At 38.8% G+C, this 20,043-nt stretch overlaps 1 protein-coding gene across 10 annotated transcripts in view; it reads right to left on the bottom strand.

Annotated features, from left to right (window-relative positions):
• The window catches only part of LOC118418867 (transcription factor SPT20 homolog), a 108,846-nt gene that overhangs the window by 30,092 nt on the left and 58,711 nt on the right, over positions 1-20,043 (bottom strand). For all 10 annotated transcript variants that reach the window (XM_035824971.1, XM_035824966.1, XM_035824969.1 and 7 more), the window contains exons 9-10: positions 14,302-14,358; positions 11,462-11,601 (exon numbers count right to left, since the gene is read on the bottom strand). In XM_035824971.1, the coding sequence (XP_035680864.1) occupies positions 11,462-11,601; positions 14,302-14,358 (197 nt within the window). The remainder of the gene's footprint in view (positions 1-11,461; positions 11,602-14,301; positions 14,359-20,043) is intronic.

The following is a 20,043-nucleotide window of genomic DNA, read 5'->3' on the forward strand; positions in this document are numbered from 1 at the left end:
TGAAACATCTATGCACCAGTTATAAAAGACAGAATGAATTTATCGTTTGATTATCATATAATCGTTAAGTCTAACTTAGAACTGTCAAATGATTACAAGATTCTATGTCTGGTTGTACCTTTTGGCACATCTGTGTAGTTATAGAAGACAAAAGAAGACCTGGTCCAAAGAAATTCATTCACTGTACAATTATTATACAATCTTTTAGTCTTATACTAGCTGTCAAATCATTGCTGCCATATTCTACAATGCATCATTGACTGTCACTGCAGTTTGACTGAATCTTTTGGCTCATCTACTTAATCATAGAAAATAGAAAGACAGAATAAATTATTGCATGATTATCATACAATCATTTAGTCTTGAGATGATAAAATGCAATGTTGAAATTTTAGTGCCGTCTGGCGAAAACATACAAAGAACAAAATCTATTGTGGCATTGACTAGACACAAGAAACATAATTAAGTTTGGTCTTATAATTATATATAATTATAATTATCTTTGGTCATCAAAATATCATAAAATGTAATATTGATCATCTGCTGGCTGAATCTTTCGGCACATCTGAATACGGTTACAGAAGACAATAGAAGTACGAGGGGTGATCAATAAGTTGTCGGCCTCACCCAGAAATAATAAGCATAACTCAGATTTCGAAGCATATCTTCATAGTTTGATGTCTTTTATCAATATCCCCCAAATTTTCATTGCAGTCATTACTTTCCAGGCATTCGTTTTTTGAAAATTAGACGGTAAGTGGCGAGAAAAACAAGGGTGAACTGTGATCAGACATGTATGTCGAGTTCCCCATGCCGTAAATTCTTTGTCATTAACAAAAGACATTGTCAAAATGTTTGATAATGATTCTCTTCCTATTTCAAGCAGAAAGAAGTGGGTGCATAACTTCCAGCAGCACAAGTCGACCCGCACACCTCAGGTCGCAGCTCAATTGTCCACATTTTTTTCCTTCTCCCTTACCTAACGTTACTGGGTGTCGCCTGCAAAGTAATGATCACACTAATTTGAAATTTGGTACACATTCATATAAGACTTTATACTTGACATCTATGCTTCGAAATATAAGTTTTGCTTATCATTTCTGGGCGAGGCCGAGGAATTATTGATCACCCCTCGTAAATACAATTACATTGAAATGTGCTTAAGGGTTAGGCAGTGCAGCATTCAAATTCATGACACTTCCTTCAAACTAATACTGTAGTTCAGTTGGACTTAGCCAGACATAAATAGTTGCAACCTTGAAATTTATGACACTGTCTTTCAAATAAATCAATGACATTTCACAAAACTCATTAATATATATTCAATAAGTTCAAGCTAAGGTTGCACAGTCATCATGCTGGCACTGCGAATATTAAAAACTAATATGATTTACTGGGGGCCACACCCAAATTTTGCGCAAATGAAGCCATAATAGATGCCTTTTGGGGGTCTAATGAAAAGAAGAGGAGTGAACTGCTTCTGACATTTGCAACCGAAAGATCGATGCTCCTCAACTCTCCGGCAGTGTGGGACCCGGTGATCCAAGAAATAGATTTTCCACTTCGTAGTCAGCTGAGAAGGTCAAGGTGATGAGGGACTGAGTTGTAGCTCAGCTGCGACAGGTGTCTGTTTCCAAATGGCAACACACAACACATACTGTGCTGAACTTGTGACTATGTACAAATTTTTGATAATCATTAATGGATTCTAGATATTAATTGACACAAAGTTGTCCATGCAATTTTTTTCTATGCCTTTAATGACAGTTGATCAGTGTCGCCTGCATTTTTCAAACTTTTGTCCCTGTCCTTGGTGCTGAATCATGTAGCATTATTACGAGTCTTAAACTATATTGCTACTCGATTACTTCCAAGAAAGTGTACTAGTACATGTATTCATTGTTTTCAGCGTGTTTGTTTGTCTTGGTATGCGTCTTTTTTCCCCTGCCCACTGAAAATAAAACCATCGGGAACATTTCAGGATTTACAATTACAGTACCGGTTGATCCAGCAGTTTGACCAGTGGGAGTCTTCTTAAGGAGACAAAGACAGAGTCATCCATCAGCAGAGTCTTTACCCTATCAGTGCTAACCTTTTCTCATCAGTCAATGTGCCAGCATTAAAGTTCGCTAGATTACGGGGGTAAGTGTCAGATAAAAAGGTCTTTAATTATGCATTATTGGCATTTCGTGCTCTAGTATTGGGTTGATTTCTTCATAATTATTCATTGCGGCTTCTAGTTCCTTTGTGCCCCTGCAATTTGAATACTGATGACATAATCCATGGTTGAAAAGGTAAAGGTAGTCCCATAGCCTTTTTTAAAGGATGTAGGGGCAGTGAGTTGTTGTCCACTATGTCTAGGGCTCAGTATTGGAAGGCAGTGTCCTATCCTCTTTTTGCACTGCCTTTTACCTTCCCAACCCAAGTCAAGTACCCATTTATTACACCTGGGTGGAGTGAGGACAGTTAAAAGACCTTTCCCAAGAACACAATGTCTAGCCAGGAATACTAGGAATAAAACCAAGAGGTCACTGGTTTGATTCCTGGTTTGATTCCTGGTATTCCTGATTGGATTCCTGGTGGTATTCCAGGTATGATTCCTGGTATTCCGGGTTGGATTCCTGTTATAGGACAATGTTATACGTCATCTTATAGATCCAGAAAATACAATGCATGTATGTATGTTGTTGCTGATTTCCTGAGCTTGTATAAAAGATGCATTTATCTATTGATTTCGCTGTCCAGCACACACAGCCAGGGTTGCCCAACTAGCCTGTGGCTATTACAAAGGGCCAGCCCTGCTGACAGACAAGGACAGTTACAAATGGAAGTTGACATGGACAGGATAAAACATGCATGACTGACATTTGAACATGTACACATATTCAGGGCTGAATACTCCTGCTGAAATACCAAATTAAAATCCCCCAAACTCCTATCTTGGCCCCTATCTCAGTCAAGGCCAAATACTGAGTGGAGAATCATTGCCTGTCATCACAGTATTCAGTAAAAGCAATAATGCCATCAGCGCCACCATCTGATACACACTGTCTAAATGGTTCCTCATCTAAGACTTCTAGAAAGTGTCTGAGTCAATCCTTCTATCAGATCTCATTTTGCTTCTCATTACGGCTGTCTTTACCTGCCGCTGATTTCACTCGCAGCTAATTTTAGTTTCTTAGGTTCAATGTCCTACATCAACATGAAGCCATTAGTTGCCAGTCACCTTTCTGCTCTTCAAAGGAACATTAACAGTTAATAACTGCTGTATTTCATTTGTGTTGGATAGAAATGTGTATGCCTACATTCGTATCAAACATATTAATATATCTTTCATCGATTGTGTGTTTAATGACATGTATTCATGTTTTGGGATACAAATGAGTCATTGTACATATTACAACTAGCAAGGAAACTGGATAAATATGGGAATCTGAGATGGCAGACTTCACCCCCTTAGTCATACTGTTTAGCAACCTTTTTAGTGCCACACACACACACACACACACTCACATGCATGCACATGCTCACACACACGCACATGCACACACACACACACACACAGAGACACACACACACACACACACACAAACAAACACACACAAGCACAGGTAAGCCAGAAACAAAATCTTATTTTGTGGAAAACATTTCTAACACAGTGGCTGACAGAATCAAAGCCAAGTGGAAAAGTTTTGCTTGGCTTTCATTTTAAAAGCCACTGTTGTTCACAAAGTATTCCACATTATAATTTTTCAAACATACCAAGGACTAAACATTAATTATAGCACAAGGTCACATCTGCCTTGCCCTAGAAGGTAATTAACTCACCAAAGGCTCTCCTGAACACAAGATTTGTGGTTCTATTCTAAACCTTAAAGCTGTAGAAAGATAGGATCTTTTTCATGTAAGACCTCATTTGTGAACTAACATTAGTTAAGACAGGGCTAACAAATGGATGTTACTATACTGATGATCACCTTTGACTAGGAGTGTAAGACTTCTGTAGCATTTTCTTCCTGCTGCGTGTATGGCTGTGCATACATGTAGCTGAAGGGAGTTGATAAGATACTATGAGTAACTGAACAGCTTTCCTGCCAAGATACATGTACATGTACCTAAGTCTTGGGCTTTATGAATACCATAAACATTTACTGTGACTAATATTAATACATTGTGTGTGCCTTGTATACGTATATAACTACAGTCAAAATAGAGTTTGGCTAGCAATGTGAATAGACCTGGCTATATGCATTTTACACCTAAAGTAACACATCAAATCAAATTATGAATACCATGTATCAAAGGTAACCTTCCCCCAAAAAAGATTACAAGTCTTAGACTTTGTATACAGCCACAATCCTTTAACACACACCAACACCACAGTTTGTCATAAAATCTTGATATACAGTCATGTCCATTTAAATTTAGGTAAACCACGGACTTGCTGACTCCAGGAAGAGAAGCTGCCTATCAATCGTAATCATGACAACTTGAGAAAGGTCTGGGTTGGCTTTCAATTTACCGAAGTACTTATAGAATAGCAGGAAGACACTTACTGTGAAGATGGAGTACCGAGTTTTAATCTATTGCTGTGGTCTCTATATACATGTCTCTGTACCTTAGAAGTCTCCAGAGTGTCTGTTAGACTGATACTATGACTTGGGTAAAGAGTGCTTCTCAATGTTTTATTCAGGAAAGTTTTCGTGGGCAACACAAGTACACCAGAATTTCCTCCTTGTTACAAGGCTATCTATTAAGGCTATTTCATTACAAATTAGCGCATAAACGCAATGACTTTTTACACTCATACTTAACATAGTTTCTTAAATAATCATCATGCACTCGAGATGTAAACTGACTCAGAAAGTTACTCGTGCAAGATCTTTTCTATGCCTGTTACCATTGTTTGATTAGTGTCACCTGCATTTTTCAAACCTTTGCCTCTGTCCTTGGTGCTGAATCATGTAGCATTATTATGATTATTGTGCTACATAATTACCTTCCAGAAACTATTTATTGTTCTGTGTGTTTGTTTGTCGGTCTCGTTGTGTGTTCAAATTCGTTTCCCCTGGCCTGAAATCCATGTCAACTTCAAAGAAGAAATGTAGGTCTCATTCTTGACAATCTGGCCTTCAATTTTCTCACAGCTGCCTAACCCCACAAGCTATACAACTTTGGTTCCCTTCCAAAAGCCTCTCCTAGAAGATGGAGCATTAGAGAAGAGCGTTACATCCATCATACATCTATTCCGACGCCTCGGATAACTCAATTACCTGGGATCCTATTGAACTGATTCCACAGTGTTTTCTTATCATTGGTGACTAATACTTCTTTATCCCTGCGGATGACAACATCAGATGTTTAAGAATGGAAGCAATGTCAGTTGTCTAATAGACTTCTGTCTTTGGCAGTTCCAGTCTAGTGCACAACATGAGGATCATCTTCACGGAAGATGAAACTTCCATGCATATCAAAATTCCTATACATAGTTAAATTTCAATTATTTCCACTTGGCTGAACACCTTCAAACATGTCAGAAACAAGGTGCAGAATGATTGCTTTGTGAGTGGCAAGTTTGGAAATGGAGAGATCGGGAAATCTGACATTTAAATTGCAAAGCATGCCTGTTATACTGCAGTGGTGCATGAATTACCGGCCAATAACGTTTCAATGGACACTGGACACTGAACAGGACTACTTTGTAAGAGGTATAAAGGAGGCTATATACATCATGGCACTCCAGCCATCACTGAACAGAGACTTGGGGTGTTATAAACTTCCTGGCACGTTTGTCCAATTGTTGACATTATGCATCTGAAAGATCACGTGTTAATAAGATCACGAGTTTACGTTCTGAAGTGCATGTGATTAGTCATCAATACTGATCCTGAAGGAGCAACAGTAGTCATTGAAAATTTGATCCATGTACACCTTTGTGTTGCAAGAAAGTTAAGCATTGTACAATAATCTGCTCTTCTTTGATCAGCCTCTTATAAATTTTAGCTAAGTGTCTTCTTAATTCCTATTTTAGCTAAGTGTCCTCTCACATATATTGTTAGTCAGCTGGTAGTTCTGTGCCGTGTGTAAGGCGGATGTTCCATTTTGTAAGTCACTGGTACGACGGTAACGGCTAAGGGGTAACGTCAGGAAATCCAACCTGCAATCTACTGTATGCAAAAAGGCACTCTACCCAGTAGGCTATTGCTGTGTTATGTTCAACTTTGTATATGCATGTGCTAGTTTGTCACAAGCACCACCCACAGCGTGCCTCACTACCATGAAGAAATAAATGCCGATCATTCCTACATCCTTTCTTGACCCCATATATTATGGACCCTTATATCATACAATATGTATAATATGCTTTCTATAGTGTTGACGTCGCTTACGTCATAGTTCAATGTTTCATGAACTTAGATACATGATTTGTGACACAACAAAGATATGCAAACTTCAAACAGCATATCATGATACCAATGTCTATTATAGTAGATCCCACAGTAACTCATGCAAGGAATGGCACCTTTCATCTAAAATTCTTTGAAGGGGTAGAATTCAAAATGATTTCTGAGCGGCAAAGGGCAGGACAGCATTAAATGATGTGAGCGCTATTTTGAGGATGGGGTAACTGCACCATTCAACATGTATATCCTTCCATCGAATTCTTCTTCAATCCTTAAACTGTACAATGTATAATGATTTGTATGGAATGATACAGATGTCTTTCATCTAAAACTCTTTGAAGGAGGGGAGTTCAAAATGATTTGTGAGCGGTAGAGCGAAAGACAGCATTAAATTATGTGAGCGTCCTTTTGAGGATGGGGTAACTGCGCTGTTCTAAATCCTTCCATTCATTTCTTAAGTGGATGAAAGGGCAGCATTAAATGATGCGGCAGTCCCTTTGGAGAATGGGTAAACCGTGCCATTCTTAAGACTTTCATTCAATCATTTCTTAAATCGTACAAGGAATGACAACATCACATGGAATGATACAGATGTCTTTCATATAAAACTCTTTCAAGATTTGTGAGCAGTGGTTGGAAGGGCAGCATTAAATGATGCGGCAGTCCCTTTGGAGAATGGGCAAACCGTGCTATTCTTGATACTCCAATTCAATATTTCCTCACTTCTTAAATCGTACAAGGAATAACAACATCGCATGAAACGATACAGATGTCCTTTATATAAAACTCTTTCAAGATTTGTGAGCATTGGATGGAATGGCAGCATTAAATGATGCGGCAGTCTCTTTGGAGAATGGGCAAAACGTGCCGTTCTTAATACTTCCATTCAAAAAATTTTTCATTTCTTAAATCGCACAAGGAATGAAAACATCACATGGAACGATACAGATGTCTTTCATATAAAACTCTTTCAAGATTTGTGAGCATTGGATAGAAGGACAGGTGCGGCAGTCTCTTTGGAAAATGGGTAAAACGTGCCATTCTTAATACTTCCATTCAATATTTCTTCATTTCTTAAATTGTACAATGAATTATGACATTGCATGGAATGATACAGATGAGTGTCTTTCATCCAAAAATCTTTCAAGATGTAAAATTTGTGAAGATTTGTGAGCATTGGATGGAAGGGCAGCATTAAATGATGCGGCAGTCCTTTTGGAGAATGGGTAAACCGTGCCGTTTGCGTGATAAAGCATTAATGTGATCTAGAAGACAGTGGGGGAGGTCAGAAGTGACAGTGATTCATGCAGTTCTATTATATACGACATAAGATGCTCTTTTCATAAAGACCTTAAAGTTCAGATCTAACAGCAAGGAGATGGATCTTGTACTGTGTCTATCCTTAAAGGTGGCAGAAAAAGGTGAGATGCAGAGATGAGTGGATTTGCTAGGAGCTAAACTTTAAGCACATCACTTGTTTATCAGAGTTTAATGCTCATGAAAATCACTTGTTTATCAGAGTTTAATGCTCATGAAACATTTTGCATTCAGAATCTGTATGTTTGGTTGTGACAACTCGACATATTTTAGGAACCGGTTGAAAGGGGGAACACAGATCTACCAGCCATTGGGTTGTTGGACTGAACCATTGTGAAATTTTGGGTTGTAGGATAACAAGGGAATATCCTCAGACTATTATCAACATCCTGTAGCTGTTTATCGCCTTATTGCAACAAAAACATTAAATTTGGTACCTGTGTATTCTTCTGCTCACAATGTGTTAATTGAGTCTCAAACACAAACTTCACAATTTTCATAATATCAATAATTCTTTCATCAGTCTGGTAAGGAAGCACACACAATCATCCCATTATATTGTAATTGCTTAACATTAACTTCCTACACAGTTGATATAATGACATATTTTCATCAGGTTTCAAATTGATAGCTATGACTAGTGTAAGTGGTGCAGCATATTGCAGCAGTTAATGAGTGCATGTACAACATAAATGATGACATGTTCAATCATATGCAGTACCACAACTCCTCTAACTTCTGGGTTTGAAGCAATAACTCTTGGGTATAAAATTTTATTCCAGATCATGTGCCCAGGTGCTGTCTTGTATTGGTTACAGCAGAATCAATCACATATCAAGATAAAAGGCAATTTTGTAACAGGACTCTGGTTTCCACGGTATCCAATTTGTCCTTTATTTTGAGCATCTAAAGTATTTTGGCTATCGTATTCCGTTTTGATGAGTATCAATGGGCAATACAGAAATCACTTAAAGGGTGCAGGCACTGCAGCGATAGCCTAGTGGGTGGATTGCCTGTTTGGCATGCGGTACCCTGGTAGCAGGTTTGATTCTCTATCAGACCAATACTGAAGACTTAAGAAATGGTACTTTAAATTCATACACTTAGTATTCAGCACTTATGGGAAGAGTATAAGGGTTGAACACACCAGTGAACTTAGCCAACTGCTGTAGTATTATCTGTGCTTGCACAGTGGTGTGGCCTAAGGGCTAAGACTCTGGTTTCCACAGTTTCCAATTTGTCCTTTATTTTGAACATCAAGAGAATTCTGGCTATCATATTCTGTTTTGATGAGCACCAATGAGCAATACAGAAATCACTTAGAGGGTGCAGTCACTGCAGTGATAGCCTATATAGCTAGTGGGTGGATTTCTTGCTTGGCATGCAGTAGGCAGTATGTCCGATTCTCTGACCAAACCAAAGACTTATGAAATTGTTCCTTCATACCTAGTATTCTGCACTTATGGGAAGAGTATGGGGGTTGAACACACCAGTGAACTTAAGCCAACTGCTGTTACAGTTATCTGTGCTTGCAAAGTGGTGTGGCCCAAGGGCTAAGGAAAAGGAAACCCCTACATTTGTACTTCTTACTTGCTATACTTATATGCTACATTTCAAATCAGGTCTATACTGTATACACATTGTATAAAAGTCATGTAAATGTGTGTAATTTTGCCTTGAATATTAGCATCATGGAACAGCATTTGATAATTAATGAAGTACATGTATCCTGAACAGTACAGGTACATGTACATACTCATTGCACCCACGCAAGATGGCAAATTTATGCCCGACGATAGGTCAAAATTGCTACGTGTTACACAGCTGCGGTGAAGACTAATGCCCCCTATTGCCGCAACAATTGCTTCCCTAGTACCAACTGGGGAACAATAATCCACGCTACATTATTCCACAGGAGCCTTTTACATCTAACGAGTCTTAGGAGGGGTCAAAGTATGGGAAATTTCCTTGCGGACGGAATGAAGCCAAATCCGTCATTTTCCACGTTCTGAAAAAATCAATACGGGCGTATTACGATATTTAGGTCAAGACGTGGTCGTGAACAGAATTGTTTTCTGCTTCCTTGCGTCGCGCTATTTATAATAATTTTGTGGGGGATGATGCATGGTAGCTGTACACTGACCTTTGTGCATTATAGGTCAAAAGTCAGGGTCTATCCGCCGGGGAGATTGACTGGCCATGATTGACCTTTCAGGATGCCGTGCAATCTACCGCACCCATCACGGTGTGACACATAAAGGTCTAATACTTGTAGGTTGAGATATACATCCAAGTTCATGTACATGTACAAGGGAAGCTGTAGCGTTCATGGTCTTGGTGATAAATCACTGTAAGGTAGTGGACTCTACCTGAGATGTTAGTAGTAGTAGATTCATACGGTGTATTACAGCACTGCTGGGGTTATACCACGATCATGTTAGACTGTGTACTAAATCTCTTCATCTTATTCTTCTTGTGATTGCCAAACCCCATTTGGTTGAGGACTCAGGCACTGGGGTGAGGGGATCATCTTGGTGCAGGTGCAGGTGGCTTGTGGCTGGCTGGTAATTGGTGGCTAGTTTTCAAACAGGTCAGACAGCACACACAATGTACTTTTAAAGTTTAAAGCCGCCATTACACTGATAATGACGTTCCACCAAACTTGTTGATGGCCAGAGGGTCGTTGCGTGTCATTGAATTGCCAGAGAGTCAAGCTTATTTTCACTATTTTATCGTATTACATGGGCAGGGATCAGTAATCTGCTAACATCTGCTGAACTCTAATAGTCCTGCAGTGATGTACAAGACATCGGTGGTAACTCTGAAGTTTGCTGACCGATGTGATGAGCTGAGTGATGCCAGCTAAGGCCTACGTCACATTTCCAAACCAGCGCCACATCCGGCAGCTTTCAGGAACGAAAAGTATGATATAATAGATGTCAAACTACACATGATGTAGAGAGAATAGTGGTGGGCGTTATTTGTGTACGTAAAATTTTACGTAATACATACATTTCTATTTTTCGTTTCCAGAAACATCCCGGCCAGGCCCCAGTTTAGAAATGTGACTTAAGCCGAAAAGGGAGAGCTTGTCCTGGGAGGTTCCAAACAAGGGGGATTGGTAAAAGGAGTGTTCAAAAAGGGACAGAGTGTCTCCTCTACTTTTTTGCACTTTACCTTGCACGGTATCTTGTGAAAGAATACAACACTTTGAGCATGTCATGGCATACTGGCAGCTAAAGAGAGTTTGTCCCGGGAGTTTCCACTAAAATAAGGAGATTTGGTAAAAGGAGTGTTTAAAAAAGGGACGGTGTGTTTCTCACTAATGACTTCTTCACTATTTTGCACTTTGTAGCCTGTGAAAGTAAACAACACTTTGAGAGGGTGATGGCATACTGACAGCGAAGGGGAGAGTTTGTCCTGGGAGTTCCCAAAACAAGGGGGTTTGGTAAAAGGAGTGTTAGAAAAGGGACAAACTCACAAAGGGTCACTAATAACCTCTCCACTATTTTGCACTTTGTACCTGATGGAAGTAGAGTGGTTGGACATCCAACAACCACCTTTTGAAAGTAAACTTTGATGTCATACTGACCTCTTGAGAGAGTTTGTCCTGGGAGTTTCCACTAAAACAAGGGGGTTTGGTAAAAGGAAGGTTAGAAGAAGGGACAGTCTGTTTTTCACTAATGACTTTTGAACTTCGTACATTGTGAAAGTAAACAACACTTTGATGTTATACTGACCTCTTGAGAGGTTTAGTTGAGAACTTGAGCCTGTGATGCTGGATCCTGTTGCTGACCACGGCCACCACGGGAGACGGGTCCAGACAGAGCGGCTCGGCCGTGGCCAGGACCAGCTGCTTCTCTAACTCATGCTTGTCGTCCTGGAGAGAGGGATGAACATGTCATTAGATGTAGGTCATGTTGAATTGAACGAGAAACGAAGAGCAAAACTGTTATTATTCAGTGAGAGAGAGATGCACACATCCTTAGATATATAGACTATATTGAATTGAACTCAAATCATATATCAACAAGAATCAAATAGCAAAAATGCTATTAGATGTATACAGAAAAATGTTATAAAATATACTTATAAGGTGCCCAACACAATAAAATCATATCCCGGTAAACTGAAAGGAAAATACCCAGTGATGTAGAAAATACCCTCTTACATTTCTGTGCAGCATACATATGGATAATATAAAGATGCTTTCAAATGATGATGCTTGCATTACATCTTGAATTTTAAAAAAGTCCAGGATTTCAATCCCAGGCCTGGTACCTATGTAGTCAATTTGCCTTTGTACAGTACTATCAATATTATGGTACCTGTACTTGTAAAAGTTTAACCAAAAATGTATTAAATATCACATTTGGTTCCTCATTTTGTGTTACGACATCCCATAGAAATCTGCATCTTCTACCTCAGTCTGAAGGAACAAAATATCATTTGTCCATCTAAGAGATGAGAATCTTTGGCCAGCCTAAATTGCATGGTCATATTTAGCTCTTTTGTGAAGAAGGAATTAGCCTTTAATCTTGTAAAGCTACACTGTAGACAGAAAGTCTGGGGGAAAAATGTAAAGGGGGACTTTCCAATGTTGACCCTCTCTGTATTTCTATCTGATAACTGTAAATCATTACCTTCTTGCATTACTTGCACAGCTGTGAGATAACATATGGCCTGTAAAGGCCAGATATGGTCTATCTTTACCCTTTATAATTAAAAAAGGTAAGGTCCTAAGTGCATCTTGGAGTAATCTTCCACAAATGCCAAGGTTTCAGAACTTTTAAGTCATCATAATCTGTGCTATTAGCTGCACACAGCCAAGTGTCTTACATTGTCAGGATGTCACTCTGATGAACTTTTTGACTTGCCATGGAGTGGCTACACTGCACACCATTTTTGATTTGCTGATAATGCATGCAAGTGGTGCATGACTTGTCATTTACAGATAAATTGGAATGACATTCCAGCTGTTAAGAAAATATAATACAAAGTTCACTTACAATAGAGAACAAAAACCTGCAATTCTAGTGTTAACCTGGTCACTTCTGCACAACATTATTAGGAATGACTTTTAGTATAAACTTCAACTGGAAATCCTAATCCTTTAGCATGTAACAAAATGAAGAGCTGGACATCCAACTAGAGCCCTGATTTCCCAGCGGAGGTTAGCTTCACTAGAACTCATTTTGGGCCATTCTCACCAAATGTTGCAGTTCATTTGCCCTGCGCCGTTTAGTTTGAGCCAATTTGAGCTGAACAAGATTAAAGTTCGTCTTCAAGTTACACAAATAAGATCCGGCTGGACAGCTTTGACCTTGGCTGGCTGCTGGTGTTTGTGCTCATGACCTCTGATAGGAACACAGGATGGAATGACCCTATACAACCTGCTTGCACAGTTGTGACCAAAATTAAAACATCGTTGGAAAGTATTTCACACTCAAAATCAGTTACTCTACTGACAAGTATATGTGGTACATGTATAATGCAGTTTTGGGAATTTCAAAAAATTAAAATTGTTTTTTTGTGACATGGCTATTATGGCACAGAGAGCTTTGTGATAATGACCATCAAAATACATGCATCAGTCACAAAATACATGTATAATGTGGGCCAAAAGTATGCTGTAAGATTTATATGTTGCAATTTTACAGTTTACCAAAAAGGTTTCACCTACAAAATCAGGAAGCATTGTCTTCATATATATCTGTTTGTTCTTGTCGGGTAGAGATGTACAATTACACATTTTTACAATGCTATATTTTGGGGAATAAAAGCAGTGGTGTAGCACGTACGTTCAAGGTTATTAACTGGCTACACGAAAACGTCAATAGTCATTACCATCAGGACACACTTTCAATTTTGGGGCTTAACCCGTCCAGGTTGTGTCCATCACCAAGTCGTGTATCTCTTTATAGCACTTGGACTCCATCCAAGTAATTACCAGGCACTCTGGCCAAGTGTGTACCCAGGAGTTTACAGATTACACTGTCATTCTACCTACCTAATTCCTCAAGGCTTGATGCATTACCAGTCTGCACAAACACTTCAAAGTTTCACCCTAAGTTTCTCCCACTTATGGCAAAGGTAAAACAAAAGTTGTGTTTCCCTAGATCTTTTTGGAATCAATAACTATCCTGTGTGTGCCATCCTTGTTAGCTCCCATACACTCCACTAATGCATGGAAATACACTGACATTTTTTTTCGTATGGGAGCCACAGAAAACTTAATAGGGTACCCAGGCTCAAATACAGAGTGATGGAGATTTCTTCCAACATACTCTTGTCATTTCTGTTTAAACATAAAACTGTGCTTATACAATGCATTTCTGAGTGCGTATAATTAGAATAAGATATTGAAAATACCAGAATCCACACGCATTTCAATTTTACATTTTGTTGCATCACTATAGCCTAAATTTTAAAAAAAGGAAAAAAAAAGGAGAGTCCCATCCTACTGACCCTAATTTTTCAAGACCAGTATTGGAAACACCACATTTATTTTCCAAGGCCTAATCCAGTATCAGAAGGAACATCAACTAGTTGGGAACAGAGTAGAGTTGCAGTACCGTACCTGTGTCCATCTGTGCTCGCCATCATTAGTGATTGCATTTACGTCACACACCAGAGTCTGCAGAAACACAGGAGAGTACATCATTAGAATATTGTACAAGGCTACAGCAAATACATAACACTGCATACTAAAAATCTAAGGCAAGAGTATTACAAAATCCTTACATTTTCAGACTACAAAGAGTCACCATAAAGCCTGTAGAAAGACATGAAGTGTGAAAATGTGATATCATAGCCAACAGCCCTTTTGATCCTGTATTCAAGAAGTGTAATATAGTGTGTTAGCGCAGTATCACTACACTAGGCTACCACATGGCATATTCCCCCTTTTGTCAGGGGGGAATGAAACTGTTTTGTTTTTATTCAAAATAGGGCAAAAATTACAGTGGACTCTATGACATCCCTACAAGAAAGCTCTGTATTTACAGTAACAAAGATTTCAGCACCACCGAGAGCACCAATGGATAACAAGCACCCCAGCGAATTATCATTAACACTCACACTGCTAAGGCATCCATTTGGCACCAAATGTTTCTTTGGTCATGGGGTTAAGCAGCAGTGAGAAGCTTAAAAAAACCACAACCACCTTCGTTTTGTTAACATGGTTGCAAAGGATTTATTGCACCAGAATTCCATCAGTTGCATCTAGCATCTTTTTTATGAAAAGTAAGCACAGGATACTATCCTTAGTCAGACCTTATGTGTGCTAATAATGATACATGTATGCTATGAGTACCTGCTGAATTGAATGGTTCTACTCTAGCCAAATGAGCCACAGAGGCTATCAGTAGCCCATCTAGCGGTATGCTATTATTGAGCAAAGGTCACCCAGCACCCAGTGTTTAGAATCGATACTGACATTCTTATTCAATCCGAAGACAAAATACACATTTAGTGCTGGCGATTCAGGGTTCATGGGTCCAAGCCCTGCAAGGGAAAAATGTCCTTGCATTTGAATGGACTGTATATATTCCTGCACAAGGGCCCCAGGTCCTGGTTGATATGAAAGGCCACGTAGAGTTCAAGGCAGTGGATCGAACTGCTTTTCAGATAAGGCCGTGTTGATAACATTATAAGGATGATATCATCTGGGAACCCCAAAACTGATAGGGGTATGCAATAGAAGAAAGGTTGGCCAAAAAAGTTTCATCATTATGAAATCTATGTGGCCAGGAGGGTTGAATAAATGAGTAAACACACAGAGTATGGGATACTAAACAATATGTTGAAAAAGATGTAAAAGAACAAAATTAAGAACTTCTTAATTTTGTTCTTTTACATCTTTTTCTTTGCATTTGGAATAGACTTTGGCATTCTGCAACATAATCATCCGTTTTCTGACATTTCTTTGCAATATATGGTATATGTTTCTCATTTTACAGCTTTGCACAATTTACAGCATGGTCAATGTTTTTTGGGAAAAAAACAAATATTGATGCACATGCAGATGTCATCCACATAATCAAATCAACATGGCCTAAACCTAAGAGAAGTGTCCAAAATGTAGGCTTACAATATATGCAAAGATAATAATAATGAATGTTATTATGATGAGGTTGTCTTTATAGTGAAACAATCCTATTAACACTCAATCAGGTAAAGGCAGCACTATTTAGCAGTATAATTTACTTGGTAACAATACAAATTTGTACAGTACGTTGCATATACGAGGAACATTCAAGGTTAGATCTTGTCAAAAAAAATCTATAGAGAAAGAATCGCAAGAACCCATAGAGAAGTGTCCAAAATGTAGGTTTACAATCTATGCACATGAATGTTATTATGAGGTAACCACTGCCTTTAAAGGGAAACAATCCTACCAACACTCAATCAGATACAGACAACACTATTTACCCTCCCAGTACGATTTACATAGTAACAATAGAAATTTCTACCTTACATTGTACATGGAGCATCCAAGGTTAGATCTTATCAAGAAAATCTATAGAGAAAGTACTTTAAAAGGGAGGAAATGCTATAGAGGCTTCAATAATTGCACGGTAGGTAAAAAATGGAGAATTTGCGGGTGCTCTCTGGTTAACAAGGGGGTAGGTGGGCAGACGACAAAAGAAACACTTTTGCCATGGTTTTAACTTTGAAGCAAAGAGGTTACTGCAGGAAATGCAAACACTAAGCATCTCCAACAGTTTGACTTGTATTATGTATATTAAAGGTGTGCAAAGTGCATGAGTAATATATAGATTCATAAAACAGATTTGATTTGATTTTTTTGCTAAAGGCTTATACTGTAAGTTATATGACTTGTGTTATACCAACCCCTCTGTGATTTGTGGTAGGAGCCTTGGAAAGTTAGGATTCAAAGTGCAGCTTTATGACATAATTGCACCGGATGATTCCCCACTGTTCCCCTTGTTATCCCCCGTTGTTGTCTGGAACATATAGCTCGTTGTCATGATTGGTCGTTCCCACTCCATCTGGCTTGACACTTTGTAGTAACAGCCTTCCCCAAATCAATAGAAAAACAATTTCTGGAAGGAAACTGCATCGATAATTAATGGCCAATTTCCGCGACGTTATCACGGTACAGCCATCCATTACCCAAGCTGCTCCGCCCTCGACCGATGCCAATCTCGGCTTTACTCCCGCCATAATGCGTGACCTTTCCATCTTACTCCGGAACTATAATGTTCGAGTGCGTAAAATATTAAGTGCGCTCGGGAAGATAGTCCGACCATTCCTACCTATAAACTCTCTCATCAGCATGGATCAATGCATGCACCAAGTTCATGATGGGATAATGCGGATCAATGGCACCTGGCTATTCTGGAGCCTGAATTCCAGCCAGATTGTGCGTTCTGATGGAGAAATCCCCAGGGGAATACCAGTGATGGAAATTGCTAGGTGTGAGGATATCGCAAGGGTAATGCCACATCTATAGCCTTGACCCCTCACAGACAGCATACACATGTAACAGGGTGTGACGAGGAAAAACAAATCCTGGAGTGCATGGGTGTCTGAATGTGTTTACACTTAGCTTCATCATGTCCAGGTAGACATGCAGGTGGATCCTGGATGTCTGAGTTACTGAACTTTAAATGCAGAAATGTTTGCAGTGGTTCTTTGTTTGTGGTTTTTGCAGGGGCCACTTCAATGCAAACTTAAGTTAAAACCACCACAAAAATTTTTCCATTATAGTTGTATGAGACTACAGTCTACGGTGCTACGGCGGACTTAAAAACCATCACGAACATTCTATTTTTCTCGCTACTGCCAAAGTAAATCCCTGCAAACATTAAATGCATTTACACTTACATTTGTAAAAAGGCTAAGCAGCCATTCTCAAACATGGTGACACAAGTAGTGGTACAATGTGACTTTGCAATGGTTTGCGTTTGCAGCAAGTCATCCCAGGTCACCAGAACTCTTTTCGATGAATGTTAAAGAAGTTCGGTCTATTTGGGTGGAAGATTTCATCTCGGGCAACCATCCGTTTGATTTCTTGGCCTAGAGCCATACTCCCAAACTCTGACATGTTATGCAGCCTTGTCTTCAGAATCTCATCTCATCCATAACATGAACTATGACATTTCTAAAGTTCAAGTTTGCACAGCTAGCATTAGTCAAAGCAAGATGAAGAGCTGTACCTGAGGCACTGTGTAATATAATACATACAGTACAGCACAATATCTACTGTTATGTGAAACATAATCATTTCACTTAATGGGTATATGATAGGCTTGAAGCAATTTAAATCAGAATGGCTTCTCTGGCTTTGAATTATAAGAAGCTGATATTGCTGCAGAGAGGCACTGATATGACCAAAGTAGCAGTTATCATGCACAAGCTAAATCGTGTGGAGAAGGAAGGCTCAATCAATGTAATGTTGATGCTCAGCCATATGTAGTAGTTTTAGAGAGCTTTTTCCATACAAGACTTTTTTTAAGTTAGTAAAAATGGAGAAGTCTTCGCCTCCAAGAAAATGGAGGTATTGTGTTTGGTCTGTTTATTTGTCTATGTGTGTGTTCAAGTTTGTTCTTACTTTTCTTCAGCAGGCTGACAGGAAGTGAATTTTACCAAGTAGCCAAAAGTTAGCAACTTAAAGTACCCAAGAGTGGAGCAAGTACATGAAATGTGTGAAATGGACATGGTTGGATCATTTTGTTAAGATATCTTATTCTTAAAATTTCATGGTAGTAACTTCTCCCTCCTTAAGTTTCAAGCGAGCAGATATAAGAACAAAGAAAAACAAAACTCTACCTTGATGATATGATTTGGTAAACCAGCCATGAGTGGTGCACTTTATCATGACTTTCCCTAAGCCAGGATAAAACAAGGCAGAAGGCTTGGCGACTGCAGGTTGGCCTGATTAACAAATGTGGCGTGTCACTGGTATTGACAAGTTTCCCCAGGGGGGTCAGTTTTCTCTAGATATGGTACACTAACCTTTGTGGGCCAAATTACAATAATTTCAATGCAGGCTCATTTCTTAATGTCCCAAGCTATGTATGTTTTCCATATAGAAGTTACTAGATATGGTTTTTTGAAACTGGATATCATTTCCAGAGTACTGCTATTTAGTGTGTCTTATTACCTGGATGTCCAACCTTTATCAACATACAAGTATGTTCATGGGGAGATTATTCTGTAAAGTTACATTTAATGATAAAATGGTTGAAAATCCAGTTCATGAGACTGCACAGCCACTTAACAGTTGCTGTTACTACCACTGTTATTACTATCGATAAACAAACCAATATTTTCCTGTCAGGTACAACGTAATGCAGATTGCAACAGCAAATCTTTCTGTATTGATAAACTAATAACAACATACAGTGTAGGTAATGTTAGTTGAAAGATGCTATTCTATATAATGCAAATGATCTAATTTGATAAGTAATTGAAAAGTAAACACTGTAATTCAATAGTGATAAATAATGGTAATGGCAAAGTGTCTGGTACTTGGCATGTCTGTAGTCAAAGAGGTCTATATGTTTTGACATACATAATGATTGTTTCCAAATCATAATGATTATAGCAAATTATGCTAAATGAAAGAATAATGATCAAAATTGTTGTAAACATGTCTATCCTTAGTGCTGAATATATGACTGTTATTAATACTTAGGACATCTTAGGAAATAAATACATTGTACTTATTCTAGGCTATTGTATTAAATGCCTCCTACAATTTCTTCACTGCTGATCGTGAGTGCAGCTGACATTGACATACGTTTAATATTGCAAATACAATATATTTGACTTCAGGTCAGACACTTGGTGTCTTGACTTCGAAGTATTATATAGACCATAGCAAAAAGTGCGACTAACTTTATTGCATTAACCATATTCCAAAATATCACTTGAAGACAAAGGAAAATGTCCAGACTTTGCATGATGTACAAAATGACCAATAAACTGGTGGACGTACCGACTGATAAGTATCTAATACCAGCTCAATAAAGAACAAGAAATAGCCATGACTTCAAGTACAAGAGTTACCAAGTGTGAACCTAGGATTGATGTGTTCAAAAACTCGTATTTTCCCAGAACTTTAATTGGAGAGTGGAATATGTTATCACCAAGCACAGTAGGGGCATCATCTCTGGATAGTTATAAAGAACGCTTGCAGATAGATGTGCAAAAGTAAGGTGTGACGCTACGGGTCCTTCGGTGTAATATAACCAGCTGCTGCCGCGCCGCGTGCCTGCAAAGCTGGTGTGTTACGCCGAAGGGCGGTTATACGGGCTATATAGATATAGATACAGATATCCAAACACATATT

The sequence above is a fragment of the Branchiostoma floridae genome, chromosome 7 (genome assembly GCF_000003815.2).
Source record: "Branchiostoma floridae strain S238N-H82 chromosome 7, Bfl_VNyyK, whole genome shotgun sequence".
Taxonomy (NCBI): domain Eukaryota; kingdom Metazoa; phylum Chordata; class Leptocardii; order Amphioxiformes; family Branchiostomatidae; genus Branchiostoma; species Branchiostoma floridae.